This window comes from Orycteropus afer, unplaced genomic scaffold, assembly GCF_000298275.1.
Source record: "Orycteropus afer afer isolate SDZICR_OR568_19922 unplaced genomic scaffold, OryAfe1.0 scaffold00298, whole genome shotgun sequence".
Taxonomy (NCBI): domain Eukaryota; kingdom Metazoa; phylum Chordata; class Mammalia; order Tubulidentata; family Orycteropodidae; genus Orycteropus; species Orycteropus afer.
The window spans coordinates 1820367-1838027 of NW_006921885.1; the positions used below are offsets into that span (position 1 = coordinate 1820367).

General features: G+C 34.6%; 1 protein-coding gene across 1 annotated transcript in view; it reads right to left on the reverse strand.

Annotated features, from left to right (window-relative positions):
• The window catches only part of IPO11 (importin 11), a 333438-nt gene that overhangs the window by 188470 nt on the left and 127307 nt on the right, over positions 1–17661 (reverse strand). The window contains exons 12-18 of the mRNA XM_042782395.1: positions 11743–11833; positions 9381–9428; positions 8470–8575; positions 5172–5298; positions 4076–4109; positions 3843–3883; positions 2386–2502 (exon numbers count right to left, since the gene is read on the reverse strand). Of these exons, the coding sequence (XP_042638329.1) occupies positions 2386–2502; positions 3843–3883; positions 4076–4109; positions 5172–5298; positions 8470–8575; positions 9381–9428; positions 11743–11833 (564 nt within the window). The remainder of the gene's footprint in view (positions 1–2385; positions 2503–3842; positions 3884–4075; positions 4110–5171; positions 5299–8469; positions 8576–9380; positions 9429–11742; positions 11834–17661) is intronic.

Sequence of the window (17661 nt, forward strand, 5' to 3'; positions counted from 1 at the left end):
CCCTGGAGAAGGATGTCATGCTTGGTAGGGTGGAGGGTCGACGAAAGAGGGGGAGGCCTTCAACGAGATGGATTGATACGGTGGCTGCAATGATGAGCTCAAGTATAGCAGGGATTGTGGGGCTGGCGCGGGATCGGGCAGTGTTTAGTTCTGCTGTGCATGGGGTCGCTATGAGTCGGAAACAACTCGACGGCACTTAACAACAACAACGATATAACCCATTAGGTTTTGTGGTAGGCCAATATCAATTATTTGTGTAATATTTTAAAAATATATGGCATTAGAATGTTTACAGACATCAAGCTAATAGAAAAGTAACATTACAAAAGAAACCGAACAGTCGGCAAATCATGACTGAGGGGAAAAATATGTTATCTACACTGATCTTGTGGTATCAGCCTCCCTCCAAACAAAACAGAATAAGAGGGAGGATTACAAGTATGATGGTCTCATGAGTTAGTTCACACGTAAGGAGAGCTCCACTTTCTTTCATAACTCATTACTGAAAACACATGGAAACTGAAACATCTGACAGTCTAACAAATGTTTTAATAAAGGTTCCAATACCAGGAGGTTTCAAAAATATTATAAATCCCTAATGACACTTCATTTTTTAGACACTATTTCAACAGAATATTTAATATTTCACACTGGTCCTTTAACTTTATAATTTTCCTTTAGAATGCACAAGTCCAACGACTGTCTATCTGACATCATGTCTGATGATTAGCATCTATCTTCCAACGATATTACCTTTACAGGATCTGTATATTGGAATAATTTAATTGTAAGCCTTCAACTACTTTTTCAAAAAATGCAGAGACAATGTTCAAATAGTTATACACTATGGAATAAAAACTTACTTCACTGAAACTTCAAAATTAAACTATTATGCATCAGAAAGCTCTACTGTAAGACACTCAAAATGTTTGCTAACTAGTGGACAAAAGTCAAACACAGCATATGAAAGATTATGATAGGATATATAAATGGTAAGTCTGTTTAACAGTTAACACAGGAAAAAGTTGAAGAGTCAGACTACTGAAAATAGTTTTCTAACCCATTTCCTATCTTAGTAGACTTACTACTGGATAAATGTATCTTATAGTTATTTACTGATGATATCATCATCTGAACTGCTTAGTCTATTTGTGTTCAGAGAAAAAGAATATGGGCAGAAACACAAAAGCAAGAAAAAATTGAAACTTTTGAGGTAAAAGGTTTAGTTAGAGGTTTTGGGAGATAACAAGTAAGCAAATTCATTTCTACATAAAGGAAAAAAATCTTCTTTTAAGAAATTTCCACTAGCCAGACAGCCAGATGATATTTAAATAAGATTATAGAAAATGACCAAATTTTGTTTTCATAATCAATTTTTTATATAAATAATAATTTGTTGCAATTATACAGTATTCTAAAGCATACTGGTTATTTGTAATAATTGTTATCATTTCAAATTATCCGTGAAGACTTATGAAATAGATGACCTCTGAATTATCGTCACCATTTTACACATGACAAAAAGAAAAGGTTAAAGACCTCAACAAAGCTAAGCAACAAAGTCAGGGACCTGAACTGAGGTCTTCTGGATGTAAAACTAGAATTATGAGCCTGATAAGTATAAGCTTTGGAATAAAGATAATAAAGGAAGTAAGATGTTACAGTGTCAAAACTGTATGACAGTGAAAGCAGGTGCAAGTGTCAGAATTCACTTGCTGCTAATCCAAGAGTAGACTTTAACTCTGTGGACTCCAAATCAATTATTTTTACCCAATATCTCACAGATTTACCTCAGTGCTTTTCAAACGAGGATAAGCAGTGATGAACTAGGGTGTAAGAAGCCACAGGATAATTACAGTGCAGGTCTCTGGATTATCCATTTTTCACAAAGATTAGAAGTGATAGTATAAGAGACCAATCATTTAACTGTTAAGAACTTTAAATATCATATTTATATTAAACTTAACATGGATTCGACTGTAAAACTAATGATTTTTAAGGTAAAACTAGCAGATTTCCAAGAAAATTTACATTTGCTGGCATAAACCTGTGGCTATCAGAATGAGTTTGAAGAAATATTATAAAGTGTAAATAGGATCTGCTAAGAAGTACAAATCCCTGCTTTCTAAATATCTCTACCTTGCTGATGCAGTTTTTTAATCCTAATTTTATCAGTGATTTAAAGAAAAAAAACACTCAACCGTATAAGTATCAATTTTAAATCGTATATAACAAAATCACAACCAATAATGAGCAAGCATTGCAATGACTGTTTTAACTTTTAAACAACATATATAAAGCAAAGAAACTACTGATCTCAGTGAATTCTACATACATTCTACTCACCTTTCTGACACTTAGTTTCATGTTTTACAACAAAATTACCTGCATGTTGACTCTTTCAATCACACAAGAAAGGACATGCAAAACATGCATCTTTGTGTCACATTCTGTAACTTGTTGCAGTAACTGAAAAAGTAGTGTGAACATGGTTTCCAAATACTGCAGATAGGAAATAAAAGGTTCAGAAAAGAAATGTAAAGACCTCTACATACATGCCAACAAAAATTTTAAAAAATTAAGTCACAACATCAAAGCAATAAAAACCAAACAGAAAGCTAAAACCTTAGCATTACCTAAACAACTTCAAAGTGTGCAAGCTGCCAGTATTAAGTGATTTTTCTTTATTGCGGCAAAATGTGTGTTTTAGAGTTTACTCACACTCAAATAATGTTTACAGAAGAAAACTGTGTCTAACTGTTTGTTTCAATTTTATATTGCTAAATAAACTGTTAGCAGTGCCTTGTCATATTGCTCTTCAACATATGCCTGTTGGCAATCACAAAATGGTTTGTTTTCCAAGGCTCACCCATTGAAACAAAAAGAACACCGATTACCACACTGACATGCCAGCTGTCTAAGTGGCCTTTTACATACACTGCAGAGAGACATAAATTTATACGGATTATATACTTGTTATTTTAAGAGTGACAGTTTATCTATTATTGGGAAATAGAAAACAAATATCCTACATCTGGATTTTAAATACAACACTATGAAAATTATGTTAGCACTTAATAAATTACAAGCTGCTAAATACTTAGATAAACAAACATTTAATCTTTCAAATATTTGGTTCATTTTAATAAAGATTTCTAAAACATACTTCTTTCATCCAAAAATTACAAAAGATTATTTTACTAAAGAAAAAATCACTGTTGTACATGTTTTTCCACCTATAATTCCCTTTAAAAAGTAGGTATTTTTTCACATAATGTTCTTCTCACATAGTTCACTTTAAAAGAACAAACACTTTCACCTAAATCCTATTGGCATATTTAACAACTGCTTACTGACAAATCAGGTGAAAACATGAATACAATCATGTGGAAACAAACACCGTATTAGGTGCTGACGATAGAGTCAAGACCAAAAAGATAAGGAAGACTTGGTATTCTGCTCTTCAAATCATTTGCAATTTAGTGTATGATACAAACATATACACACAAATAATACAGGAGGGTAACCTAAGGAGTGAAAAGTTACAGATATACATAAAATGAAAATACTAGATGTTTTAAAATTATGAGAAAGGAAAATGTTTAGCAATCAACTTCAAAATAAATGACAAGATAACACAAATAAGCAGAACAAAAGTGAACTGGGCAGAAGAGTTATCAATAAAAGTAATTGCTTCAAAACAAAAGAATCTAATATACTTTTAAATTCAGCTGTAATAAATAACATATATACATATAATTTCAGCTATAAAATAAGATAAAACTTAATATTCCAAAGACATAGCAAAAATTGTTATAAAATCTGAAAGTAAGGTTTCTTACCGGTAAAAACTGATCTGTTCGAAACTCAAAATCATCAACAGGTGAATAACAGTTAAGGAATACTAAAAACTAATGTATGATGTTTGTCAGGATTAAAATGTATTTAAAACAAACCAATCAATAATCTTTTTAAATTATATCATAAATTAATTTCAAAAAATTATTTACAATTTTAAATTCTTATTAACAAATTTCTTTGTGATCAAGTATTTTTAAAAAATTTTAAAGGATATTTAACTTCAGAGTTGTTGCTGTTTCAATACGGACCTAAAAGAAAGTATAGTCTAAGTTTTTCATCATTCCAGAACTATTAAACATCATTAATAGCATAAAGAAAAAAAACTTACTCTAAATTAGATTTTTACTCTTTTTGTTAATGTCATAGAGCATGTTAATACACAGAGATACAGGATAGTCCCCATATTTTTGCAGTAAGGACTAAAAGGAAGGAGTTGCTTAAGGAACTTTTAATTCAGTGGGTTTTTCCAGGAAGAAAAATAACTTTGTCAAAGATGTGTGAAGATGGTAGCACTAAGAGAGAACAGTATGAAGATGACGCCAGAGAGAGAGGGAAAGCTGAGAAACGGAAAGGAGGTGAGGTTTGGGGAAGCTAGAAGATACATAAGTAAAATGTGAGGGAAGAATAAAACAGGAAGAATGGGAGCAGGAAAGAGAGAAGAAAGAATATTAATTCTCACCTATAACCTCAATTATAGTAAATCCTTGACATACTCCAAAGATATAGCCTGAGATCTTCTAAATCCCCAAGTTCACACTCAGAAATATAGGTTTCTATACTGTATAGGTTTACATTTCCTTTATAAATCAGCAAGCTACACAAGAAAATCCTACCATCACAATATTACCTCCTTATCATCTTTCAAATTTTACTCCTGACTTGATTAGCCAGTTTGGCACTGGCTAACACACTTACAATTTCTACATTAACATGAACCCAAGCCACAGCTAAATTCTATATTCTAGACTTTAAAAAAAAAAAAAAATGTGTAACTTTCATATCCTGGTTAGGAGCCATTACTTTCTTAGATGCTAACTCTTCCTACACCTGTAATACCAAACTGGGTTTTCTCTTTGCAATGATTTTACACAGAGAAGCAAAGTTTCCATCATTTTACAGGAGCTTCAGATGTCTTCAGATGCTGATTAGATGCATTTATCAAATGGTAACTATTCTACTACCAAATTCACACTACGGAATAACCCTAGCAGAGACAGGCCACACACATTCCAAAGAAAGATTTAAACCATTTCTGAACCTCAAATTTAACACAGGACAAATTTTAAAAAATAAACTTCTTTAAGACATACCACCAAATCCTGATCTTGAAGCAAGTTACAAATTGCCTCATATAGCATTGGTCTTAAGTCAGACTTGAATTTCACGGAAATCCACTGACCGATAAGCCAGATCACCCTGCGTCGCAATGGCTTATACCTAGATTTTAGAAAATCATGAAATTAAAATGGCAAATATTTTAAGAAGCTTATTTCAGTTAGTGCTTTTAATCATTTTAAATTTATATGTAGTAAGAAAGACAATGTGCATTTTTTATATAAAAGGTCAAAACGGTAACATAAAACATAAAATACGATAACATAAAACACAAAAAGTAAATTTCTGACCTAAATTAATGAAAATTCTTAGGCAGATATATTACAACCCAGATTCTTTTTATTAAAGAAATGTAATATATACATGTACATAAAGACTAAGTCCATTTCTGTTCCTCAAGTAACAAAAATTAGATAACCAGAATATGTGCAACTAGCTAACACCCCAAACCCCAAAGGGACACAGGCACCAAAAAGTCGTAATAAAAGAGCTCCAGTAAGTAACTGCCCAATTCCAATTCTGTTACTACCATAAAGATTATATTCAGAACACTCTGAGTCCTCTAGGTTCATACAAAATATTCATATAAACATTTATTTCAGTTAAAATCTCTTAACTATATAGCAGGTGATCAATATGGAATTTGACTCAGATTATCAAGAACAATGATTTATATGAAAAAGATTTTTGCCCCCCCCTTAATTTGCAGAACATGTACATGTATTTCTTTTGCTATGGTCAAATTTGCTTTAGTAGTAAATAAAGGTTCTTTAGGCAAGTAACTTAAATCGTCTGTTTCCAAGAATTCCGACCACTAAATTGCCTCCATGAACAACTACTTCCCTTGCCACGAGACCAGAATAACCACCATTACTGAACACTGTGATCAAAGAGTCCACAGCAGTCTGATCAAAAGGGGGAAGTTGCAGACCAGAATTTAAAAGTCTCATGAACTCTAGATTTGCTGAAGCCATAGAGGCTGGATGAAACTCGGAAACTACTGTGCTGAAATCACCTTTAAACCTGAAACCGAAAGTAACCCCTTAAAATTTTCTTAAAATTAAACGACAGTTTAGCTTAACAAGTGGAAGGTGTCTGCCTTGGGCATTATGCTCTTTTGAAAACTGTATGGGATCATGTTGGTAGCAGCAGCTCCAAAGACTGGATGGGAACACTGAGGGTGAGTAATTTTGTATTGATGAAGAAGAACAAATCACACAGAGGATGAAAATGGCTGCACAACTTCAAGTATATAATCAGTATCACTGAATTGGATATGTAGAAACTGTTGTTTTGTATTTTGCTGTATGCATTCTTAACAACAACAAAATAAATAAACTGAAAAAAAGAATCCAACACAGTATAACTTTCTGATATTATATAAATTTAAATGGCAAAATGATATATATTTATATTCATAAATATAATGTAAATGGAACAAGCTAATGAAAATACAACATCTTTAGAAAATTACAATCTTAAAAGACTATCAAGCACTAGAAAGAACTGATTACTAAGGTTGCAAAATATGTGTGTGTGTGTTTTCTGCCTTCAAAACTGTATATCACACCTAAAAAAATTTAAGAAAGCTAAGCTACACATATATTAGGATTTTAGAAAAGAAGAGAAAAGAGTGGATAGGGGGAGATGGGATTTAAGCAGTCCTTTAAGATAAACACTACTGGACAGGAAAATAAGAAAATGTCATTTCAAAGGGTAAGAATGTTTTAAACAAAGTCACAGAGTGGAAGTAAACAAGACTTATGTCTAGCACAGGGAAGGAGCCACAGAGCCATCATCCATTTTCAGTCTGAGACCTCTGGGATTATCACACTGATCGTTATTTCAGATAAGGAGGATGAAGCTCGAAAAGGTTAAATTCCAAGGACTCAGTTACTTCAGGAAAGAGATAAGATCAGATGTTAGTTTGTTCCTCAAAGTATGGTCCCTAGACCAGCAGCATTATTATCCTGGAAGCTTGATAGAAGTGCACAATCTTACTATGCCCAGAACTAATAAATCAGAACTTGCATTTTAACAGCTATGCAATGCAACGCACTGACATCGAGTCACATCTGACTCAGCACACCCTCCTTGGGTTTCCAATGTGGTATCACTACAGAAGGAGATTGCCCAACCTTCCTTCTGAGGAGTGGCTGATGGGTTTGAACCGCCAGCCTTCTGGATAGCAGTCAAATGCCTTAGGCACTACACCACCAGAGCTCCTGTCTTTTTAATGAGATCCCCAAGCAATTCATATATACACTAATTTCAGAAACAATCAAGCTCTGTCAATAGTAACATTAATGCAACTCAAATATGCAATTTAAAAATGTTTCATACCCTCACTAAAATAAATAAAAACAAGTAAAATTTTAGCATTTTATTTATCCTAATACAACCAAAATATTATCATTTCAATATATAATAAATGTGTATTTTGCAAAGTGTCAGTTTTTAAATTTAAATTAATTAAAATGTCATTTCTCCAGTTGCACTAAGCTTATTTCATCTGTTCACAAAAGCCACATAGGGTGAACGGGTACAGAGCTAGACAGTGAAGGTCTAGATTAATAGCCTACAGGGTTTAAGGATAATCAAACCATAACATCTGTCCTCTCACTTAAGTTTTCTCCCCATCAGAGACCCACTAACCCCCTGAGAGCAGAAGGAGAGCCTATCTTATTCACCACTGCTGTACAAACCCACCAAACTCACTGCCAGGAAGTCAATTCTGACTCACAGCAACTCTACAGGACAGAGTGTAAATGCCTCATAGGTTTTTCAAGACTATAAATGTTTATGAAAGCAAACTGCCTCTTATATTTTCCATGGAGAAGCTGGTGGGTTTGAACTATCAACCTTTTGGTTAGCAGCCAAATGCTTTAACCACTGTGTCATCAGAACATCTTACCGGCTGTACATGACCTGCTAAGTTCCAAGTGTCAAAAATATTTAATTGAATAAATGATTGAGCAACTGAATGGATTAATAGCTACTTACTGGTAAAAATTACTTTTAAAGAATCTCCAGCTCTACAATTCTATGATTTTAATGTTTATAAATGATCCACACATGCATGGAATCACAGGACTTCTATTCACTTATTACTGTAATCAACACACATTAAATGATCCATTACCGTGCACTAAGTATATACAGTCGCTATGAGTTGGAATTGACTTGATGGCAGTGGGTTAGGTTTTGGGTTTATCTTACTTAGAAAATCAATAAGGTAAAATAAGTATACAATAAAACACAGTTTATACTTGCCTATTATGAGTGACTTGTAATTCTGGAAGAAGTTGGTTTTTAAACCACTGATCAAAATCAACACTGTCAAACAGCTCATAAGCAGCTAATCCCACAGCATTATACACTGAGGAAAAAAAATCAAGACTTTTTTTTTTTTTAAGAGATTGGCTTTCAGTCAACTTATTTTCTACAAATACAAAATGCTAAATGTCCTTGTGTAAAAAGCTAAGTGATAGACACTATTTTGAAATATGAAATATGTAAATAAAGAGAACTATGTATGCAGTGTTAACAAGAGAAATTATTCGGACATTTTAAAAACATTTCAGTATTTTTACTGTTTTTCCTAAATACTCCTTATTACATTCAGAGAAAATAAAATTCTTTTAAAAATATTTAAGTCAAACTATAAAAATTAAAATGTTTCCAAATGGATGTGATATTATATGATCTGGACCTTGCTATCTCTCTCCAGCCTCCTCACTCCACCACTCCACAACCCCTTAACCTCTATGTTCCAGTTAAACCAAAGTACTCACAGTTTAAAAGGCAGCTGTGCTTGCTCTTCTCAGCTTCAAATCTCTGTACACACTACTTCTTCTGCCTGGAATCCTCTTCCCACACTCATCCCCTTGCATAGCTAACTCCTATGTATCCTGTGTTCTCATATTAGACATCTTCAGAAGCCTTTTCCCTAACGTACCAAAACTACCTTGTAATTTTTCATAGCACTACATGATTACTATCTATTTTAACAATAATCATTCTGGTCTATGGTATAATTAGTTGCCTGCTTACTTAGTTATCTTCCACAACAGACAGCTTCATATTTTAGCTAAGCTTGTAACCCAACTATTCAACTATTTGCCACAAAATACTCAAATCTATTGAAGAAATCAGTGTCTCTAAATTACTCAAGTTTAACATACCAGCATCTTTGATTAATAGTGCATTCATATCTTCCACATTGGTGGGCCCTGAAAAGATAAGCATCAATAAAGGTGAGTAAAGCTAGCTTTTTGGTTTCTCTATCATATATAACATCAGAAAAATGACATGACAAAAATTCTCTGTTCTAGTTAACACTCCTTCCTCTTATACCTCCTAGATTTGTCTTGAGGTGCTACATGTATTAACAAGCTGAGAAGAATCAGCCTAGTACACAGTGATCTATCTATCCCAGGCTTTGATCTTCTGCAATCTTTTTATTCATCTCTTGTTGACTTATCACAGTGCCCCTAAGGGCTATCCTAAGCATATTTAATTCCTTAAGCTTCCTAACTTTTAGGAGCTGGCATTGTCCCCTACTTAACTAAGAAGAGAACAATCAACATCTTAAAGTTCCCTATTTTCTATATAACAATATTTAGCCTTACCCCCAATTTTTTAGGAAGCAGCAATCCCCAACTCCATGTATGTGCGAACCAGCTGGTCCCTGTGCTTTCCTCCATTAAACAGTGCCCTGGTCTCATCAGTGCCAATTTCTCTTCAAGTCTTACTGCATCAACTCTCTCCTCGCTCTCTTCAGCTCTTCTTCTTTACCCTCTTAATACTGCAAATGGTACCAGGAATCTCCTGCCCTGCAGCAACTTCTCTATTGCTGTCACTTCTTTTTACATCACTACCTATTCAATCCATGATTCCTTATCATGTGATTCCTAAGTAATCAAAAAATTTATTCCCTCAGAAGATTCTGGTGCCTTCTGCCTTTTATAACACCTAATGCTTCTGACAGCATGCTCTTCTCTAGGATATATCCTCTTACTGTTCTTTGTACGTCAGAGATTTTTAATTGTTTTTTTATTTTTTTTAAAAAAAAAGAGGGCCTTTCATATCTTTATAGTTAGAAGTCTCAAATTCTGCCCTTGAACCTCTTTTCTTTTATGAAGACTCTTCACAGATGCACTACTGTTTTTCTCTTATCAAGACTCAAAAGTTCAGAATCATCTTCATATTGCCTACAACCAACAAAATCAATCAGCTGCCAGAAATTGAATCAATCAAATATTTACTGAGTATACCAAGCACTGTGAATAAACTGCAAACAAAAGAGACACAATCGCTGACTCCTGGAGCTTACAGTCTAGCAGAAGAGTCATATATCACAAATCACTGTTAGTAACTCATTACTTGTATATAAAGGGACTGCTAAAGGAGCAGGGAGGTGGTATCTTTCCAACTCCTCTAACTACACAAGAGAAACACCAAATCACCAACAGTAACCCAAGGCCTATTCCTATGAGGCCAGACTTTCCGCCACCCTCTAGCCCTCTTACCAACCCTGACACCAGACATCCTTCCCGCAGCACCCAGCACCTCTCTGCTGGGTTTGATAATTCACTGCAGTGGCCACACAAAACTCACGGATTATGGGATTTATTAGGAAAGCAACAGATTACAATTCAAGTTCAGGAATGTGCTCAGGATACAGTTCTTCAGTCAAGATGCTCTCCTCTGCTGTGCCCTTAGGCACGCCTCTCTGGCCCTTGGCCTCTTGGCCTGGCCTCTGCCTCTGTTGGCAAGGTAAGCCTGCCGCTCTGTCTCGTGCCTCATGGTTCCACTGCCGCCATCTCTCAGCCAGACGTCACTCTCAGCCGCATGTCTCTTCCTCAGCCACACGTCTTTCTCTCTCAGGCACACATCTCTCTCAGCCAAAAGAGATTGCTTTCTGCCTCTAGGAGGGCTAATTTTAAGCCTGGCAGAGTGGCAAAACTAACCAATGCCAATATCAGAATTCTACACACCTGAGAGCAAGCAAATCTCCCAGAAGATTACTTCCTGCTACTTCAACAGAAATACCCCAGGTGGATAACTTTAACAATCAGGAGTATAAACTACAAGTTCCCACCCAGTAATCTGGTGGAAGTTACACAGACTATGGCTAGAAAAGCCATATCATACAATTTATTAATACTACAAAGGGTAATGACCAACTGGCATAAATTTCACTTCAGCATCATCTTCTTTCCATTCCCACCACCACCATTCTAACTGACACTAACATTTCTGTTCTAACGTTTTCTCCTACTACTTTCCAGATTATGCTTCAGATTGACTATTTCCCAAAACAACATACTTTATTGCCTGCTCTTTGGTTTATGCTGCTATAATGACTGTGATACCAAAATCTAACAACCATATTCCAAACTATAATTCAAGTACTATCTCAAATGCTACACCTTCAGGAAGGCACATTTCCTATCTTAATGCACTGCACACAGTAGGCACTCAAATCATTTTAAATGAACATTAATTAAATGGATAAATTAAATCTCACAAATTATACCTCACCTTGAAGTGTCTGCATCATTTCCAGAAGTACAGGAGTAAGAGTTTGATTATATTCATGGAATATATCTATAAACAGCACTTCAGTGCAAGGCTGGAGAGGAAAAAAAAGACAAATTCCTATAAAAAACAAAGCTATATTGTATTGAAAATTTTTACCATAAAACAAAGGTTACTCATTCTCAAAATACTAAACCTTTGTAAAGACTATTGTAGGGGGAAAAAATATAATAATTTAATTCATAACAAAGAGTTTATTTTATTACTTCAATCATTTGGCACTACATATTTCTCAGTACTGCTATAACCCCCCCCCAAAAAAAAAAACCACCCCTGCCATCGAGTTGATTCCAAGTCACAGCGACCGCCAGTGGGTTTCCAAGGCTGTATCGTAACAGAAGCAGACTGCCTCATCTTCTTTCCACAGAGTGGCTGGTGGGTTTAAACCACCAACCTTCAGGTTAGCAGTCAGATGCCTTAGGCACTGTGCCACCAGAGCTCCTTAGTAATGATATAAGTAAAACGATATAAGCAACAATAGCAACTCATTACTTTCAACACACGAAGCATTTTCTTTTGACACAAAGAATAACAGAAGTCACAGGCTTACCTACATTAAAAAAAAAATTAAAAACTAGTAATTCATTTTGTTCTTAAAAGTACTGAACCATTAGATATTTCATAATATAAAGAAATCATTAAACTTTTCACGTATGGTGCATCACACTTAAAAAGAAATCGTATAGATAAACATACTGAAATATGTATAGATAAAATATATGTCATACCAGAGATTTACCTCAAAATAAGCCAAATATTGGAGGACAGATGACATTTATATAAAAAAAGACTATTCAAAAGTTGACAAACCAGAAAATAGGCTTTGGATACAGAAGGGTTCGTGACATGGTATTTTTAATACATTAGAAATTTCCCATAAGAGAAAATTTATAATTAAAATAGTGAATTAAAAGAAAATTTTAAAGCATTAATAATTTCTCTTTCACAGCTGATTTTCTATGAAACCTAAAAAAAGTAACAAACCTTTACAGAAAACAATAACTAAGTTTATTATCTAGTTAGTGGTGCAGTTGTTAAGTGCTCAGCTACTAATCATAAGGTCAAGGTAATTCAAAACTACTCACTGCTCCATGGGAGAAAGATGTGGCAATCTGTTCTGCAATAACTGCATCCTAAGAAACCCAATGAGGAAGTGGTAACTATGGGGAGAAGTGGGAGGGGGGCTGTTGCATTGTGGTAAACTGTGGTCAATGACATGAGACAAAGTATATGTGAACTGCTGTATGGAAAGTGAATTTGCTCTGTAAATATTCACCCAAATCACAATAAATTAAAAAAAAAAAAAAAAAGAAGAAAGAAACCCAATGAGGCATTTCTACACTGTCCTGTGGGGTAACTGTGAGTCATAATGGACTTGACGGGAACACAACAACAAAAAATTATGTAAACCTAATCCTAAACAGCTCTGGCCACTTGACTGCTAACCAGAAGGCTGGCGCTTCAAACCCACCAGCCACTCCTCGGAAGGAAGATGGGGCAATCTACTTCTGTAGTGATACTGCCTCAGAAACCCAAGGAGGGGTCCCTATGAGTCGGATCTGACTTGATGGCACTTAACAACAACAACAACAAGCCTAAACAAAAAGCATAGCTCAAATAACCACATTTGATAAATCTTCCTTGAAGGCAAAACATTTTCCACATCAGAAACGTTTAAAAGTATCTTATAATTGAAAGTGAAGAGCCCTGCTGGTTAAATGCTTGCCTGCTAATCAAATGGTGGACAGTTCAAATTCATCAGCCACTCCATGAGAAAAAGATGTGGCAGCCTGCTTCCATAAAGATTTACAACTTTGGAAAACCAATGGGAGAGTTCTACTATAACCTCTAAGGTCACTATGAGTCAGAATCAATGCGATAGCAATGGGTTTGACGTATTTTTAACTGAAAGCAATAGCTTGGTCTCTAAGAATCATATTAAGTACTAAAAGAAATAATTCAGTTTCTCAAAAGGTTAAACTTAGCACAAACATATGACTCAATAATTTCACTCCTAGGTGTATACTTAATAATTTGAAAGCAGAAATGCAGATAGATATGAGAATACCAATGTTCATTACAGAATTATTCACAATAGCCAACAGATGAAAACAACCCAAGTGCCCATGAACAGATGAATAAATAACCAAAATGATATATACATGCCATGGAATACTCGGTCATAAAGAGAAATGAAGTTCTGATACATGCTATAATATGGATGAACCTTTAAAATTTCAGGCTGAATGAATTAATCAGATACATAAGGAGACATATTATATGATCCCATTTATATGAAATATCAAGAATAGGCATATACATAGACATAGAGATTAAAGTTGATTAGTAACAATCTGGTGGAAAGAAGGGCTTATTGCTGAAAGAGAATCAAAAAAAAACCACCACTGCCACTGACTCGATTTTGACTCACACTAACTTCCTTAGGTTTCCAACGCTGTAAGTCTTTAGGGAAGGAGACTGACTCATTTTCCTGCTGCAGCAGCTGGTGAGTTAAAACAGCTAACCTTCTGGTTAGCAGCCAAGTATCGTACCCACTACACCCCCAGACTCACAAAATTTTTATTAAAGGTGGTGGAAAATTTTGGTAACAGATACTGGCAATGGTTGCAAAACACAGTATATGCAATTAATAACAATGAATTGGAATAAATGAAAGATTAGAAATTTTACAAAATCTACAGATAGAAATCTAGAAGATTAAAACTAAATTCTCAGAGATATGTAACACACTGAACAGGCAAAGGAGTAGAATTCAATCAATGGAAGACAGAATTAGTGAGACTGAAGACAAATACCTCAATACATCCTTGGAAAGGGATCAATAAAAAAAGATCAAAACAAAATGAAGAAAGCCTAAGGTTCATGTGGGATACCATCAAAAGGAATAACCTACGTGTAATCAGAATTCCAGAACAGGAAGAAACAAATAAAACCTCATAGGAAATTGTCAAAGATTTGTTGGAAGAGAATTTCCCTGATATGATAAAAGAAGAGAATACATTCATTCAAGAAGTCCAACTAACCCCAAACAGCATAGACCCCAAAAGAAAATCACCAAGACATATCATCATCAAACTCACCAAAACCAAAGACAAAGAAAGACCCCTGAAAACAACAAAGGACAAACAAAAACTTACCGACAGAGGACAACCAATAAGACTAAGCTCTGATTTCTCGGCAGAAACCATGTAGGCAAGAAGGCAATGGGATGGTATATATAAAACCTTGAAAGAAAAAAATGTCCAACCAAGAATTATATACACGGTAAACCTGTCCCGCATATATAATGGTGAAATTAGGACATTCCAGATAAGAAGAAATTAAAGGAATTTCTTAAAACCAGACCAACCATACAAGAGATGCTAAAGGGAGTCCTTTGGACACAGAACCAACAACAGCAAACAACAACTGCCAATTAACACACATGACAACATAACCCAGAAACTAAATCAGTTATGGAAGTATCCTAAGTAAATAAGCCTACAAAATTGTAAACAGGGAACCAGAGACATCAATTGGGAAATGAAGACAACTGCAAACCAAAAAGAGGGGAAAAAACTGTAGTTACAGAACTTCTAAGCAATGAGGAAGTCAATACAATTGCAAAATAGAACAGACTTTTCTAAACTTTGGAAGAAAATTATAAATTGCAGGGTAACGTCAAAGAAAAATGATAAATCTTCACATAAAAAATAAAAAAAAGAACACAAGAACAAGTATTTAGCAAATACTAACACAACAGCAATGAAGGAAATGATAACAAAATTCATAAGCAAAACAAGCTCAGCACAGAAAATTATATGAAACGAAGAAATCAGTAACACCATGAAAAAACACATAACAAAATGACAGCAAGAAATTCATACTTGTGAATAACTGACACTGAATGTCAATACATTAAATACACCACTCAAGAGACGGAGAGTTGCAGAATGGATAAGAAAACATAACCCATCAATATGCTGTCTACAAAAGACACACCTTAGAGAGAAAGTCACAAACAGACTAAAAATCAAATGCTGGAAAAAGATATATCAAGCAAACAGCAACCATAAAAGAGAAGCAGTGGCGATATTAATTTCTGATCAAATTGACTTTAAGACAAAAACCACCATAAGAGAGAAGGAAGGATGTTGTATAATAATAAAGGATCAATTGAACAAGAGGACATAACAATAATAAATATCTATGAACCCAAAGAGCTTCAAAATACATAAATTAGACTTTAACAGAATGGAAAAGACATATAAATGACTCCATAGTTAATAACAGAAGACTTCAATATATCACTGTAAATCAAAGATAGAACTGGAAAGAAATTCAACAAAGACACAGAAGAACTAAACAATACAATCCACCAACTTGACCTTATACACATCTACAGAGCACTTCACCCAACAACAACACAATACACATTCTTTTCCAGTGCACAGGCAACAATCTCCAGGACAGACCATATGTTAGGCCACAAAGTAAGCCTTAATAAATTAAAAAACACTGAAATACCACAAAGCATCTTCTCTAAGCATAATGCTATAAAATTAGAAATCAAAAACAGGAAGATGAAAAGAGAAAGAGCAAACACATGAAAACTGAAAACATCCTAGGAAATGAATGTCCAAACCCACCAGCCACTCCTCAGAAGGAAGATGGGGCAATGTACTTCCATAGTGATACTGCCTCGGAAACCCAAGGAGGGGTCGCTATGAGTCAGGTCCAACTCAATGGCACATAACAACAACAACAACAGAAAATGAATGGGTAACAGAAGAAATAAAAAGTGAAATAAAAAAATTCCTTGAATCAAATGAGAATGAAAACACAACATACCAAAATCCTTGGGACACAGCAAAAGTGGTGATCAGAGGACAATTTATAACAATAAACGTACACATCAAAAAACAAGAAAATGCCAAAATCAACACCTTAAACCAACATCTCCAAAAATTAAGAAAGGAGCAGCAAGAAAAGCCTACAGTCACCAGAAGAAAGGAAATAATAAAGATTCGAGCAGAAATAAACAGAACAAAAAACAGAAAGGGGGAAAAAAAAAAGACTATAGTTGGTTTTTTGAAAATATTCATAAAGCTGAAAAACCACTGGCAAATTTAATAAAGTAAAGGAGGGACAGAATACAAATATCACTAATAAGAATTTAATGAGGCATCATCACAATTAAACCAACAGAAATTAAAAGGATAATATAAGGAAACTATAAAGAACTATACTCCAACAAATTTGAAAATCTAGAAGAAATAGACACATTTCTACAAACATAACTAAAATCTCACTGCTGTCAACTCAGATCCAACTCACAGCGACACATCCGTGGGCTTCCGATATGGTATCACTAAAGAAGTACAATGCCCAACATTCCATTGGAGGAATGGCTAATGGGTTTGAGCTGCCAGCCTTCCGGTTAGCAATCAAATGCTTTAGGCACACCACCACCAGAGCGTCTTTCTAGAAACATACTACATACCTAAACTAACACAGCCTGAGGTGAAATTTTTGAACAGACCCATAATAAAAAAAAGAAATTGAACAGGTCATCAAAAAATTACCAATAAAAATAAGTCCTGGCCCAAATAGTTTCACTGGAGAATTACATCAAACATTCAGAGAATTGACACCAATCCTACTCAAACTATTCCAGAACACAGAAAAAGGATGGAATCCTCCCAAATTGATTTTATGAAGCAAGCATAACCTTGATACCAAAACCAGACAAGGACATCACTAAAAAGGAACACTACAGACCAATATCCCTCTTGAACACAGATGCAAAAATCTTCAACAAAATCCTATCCAGAAGACTCCAACAACATATCAAAAAAAATT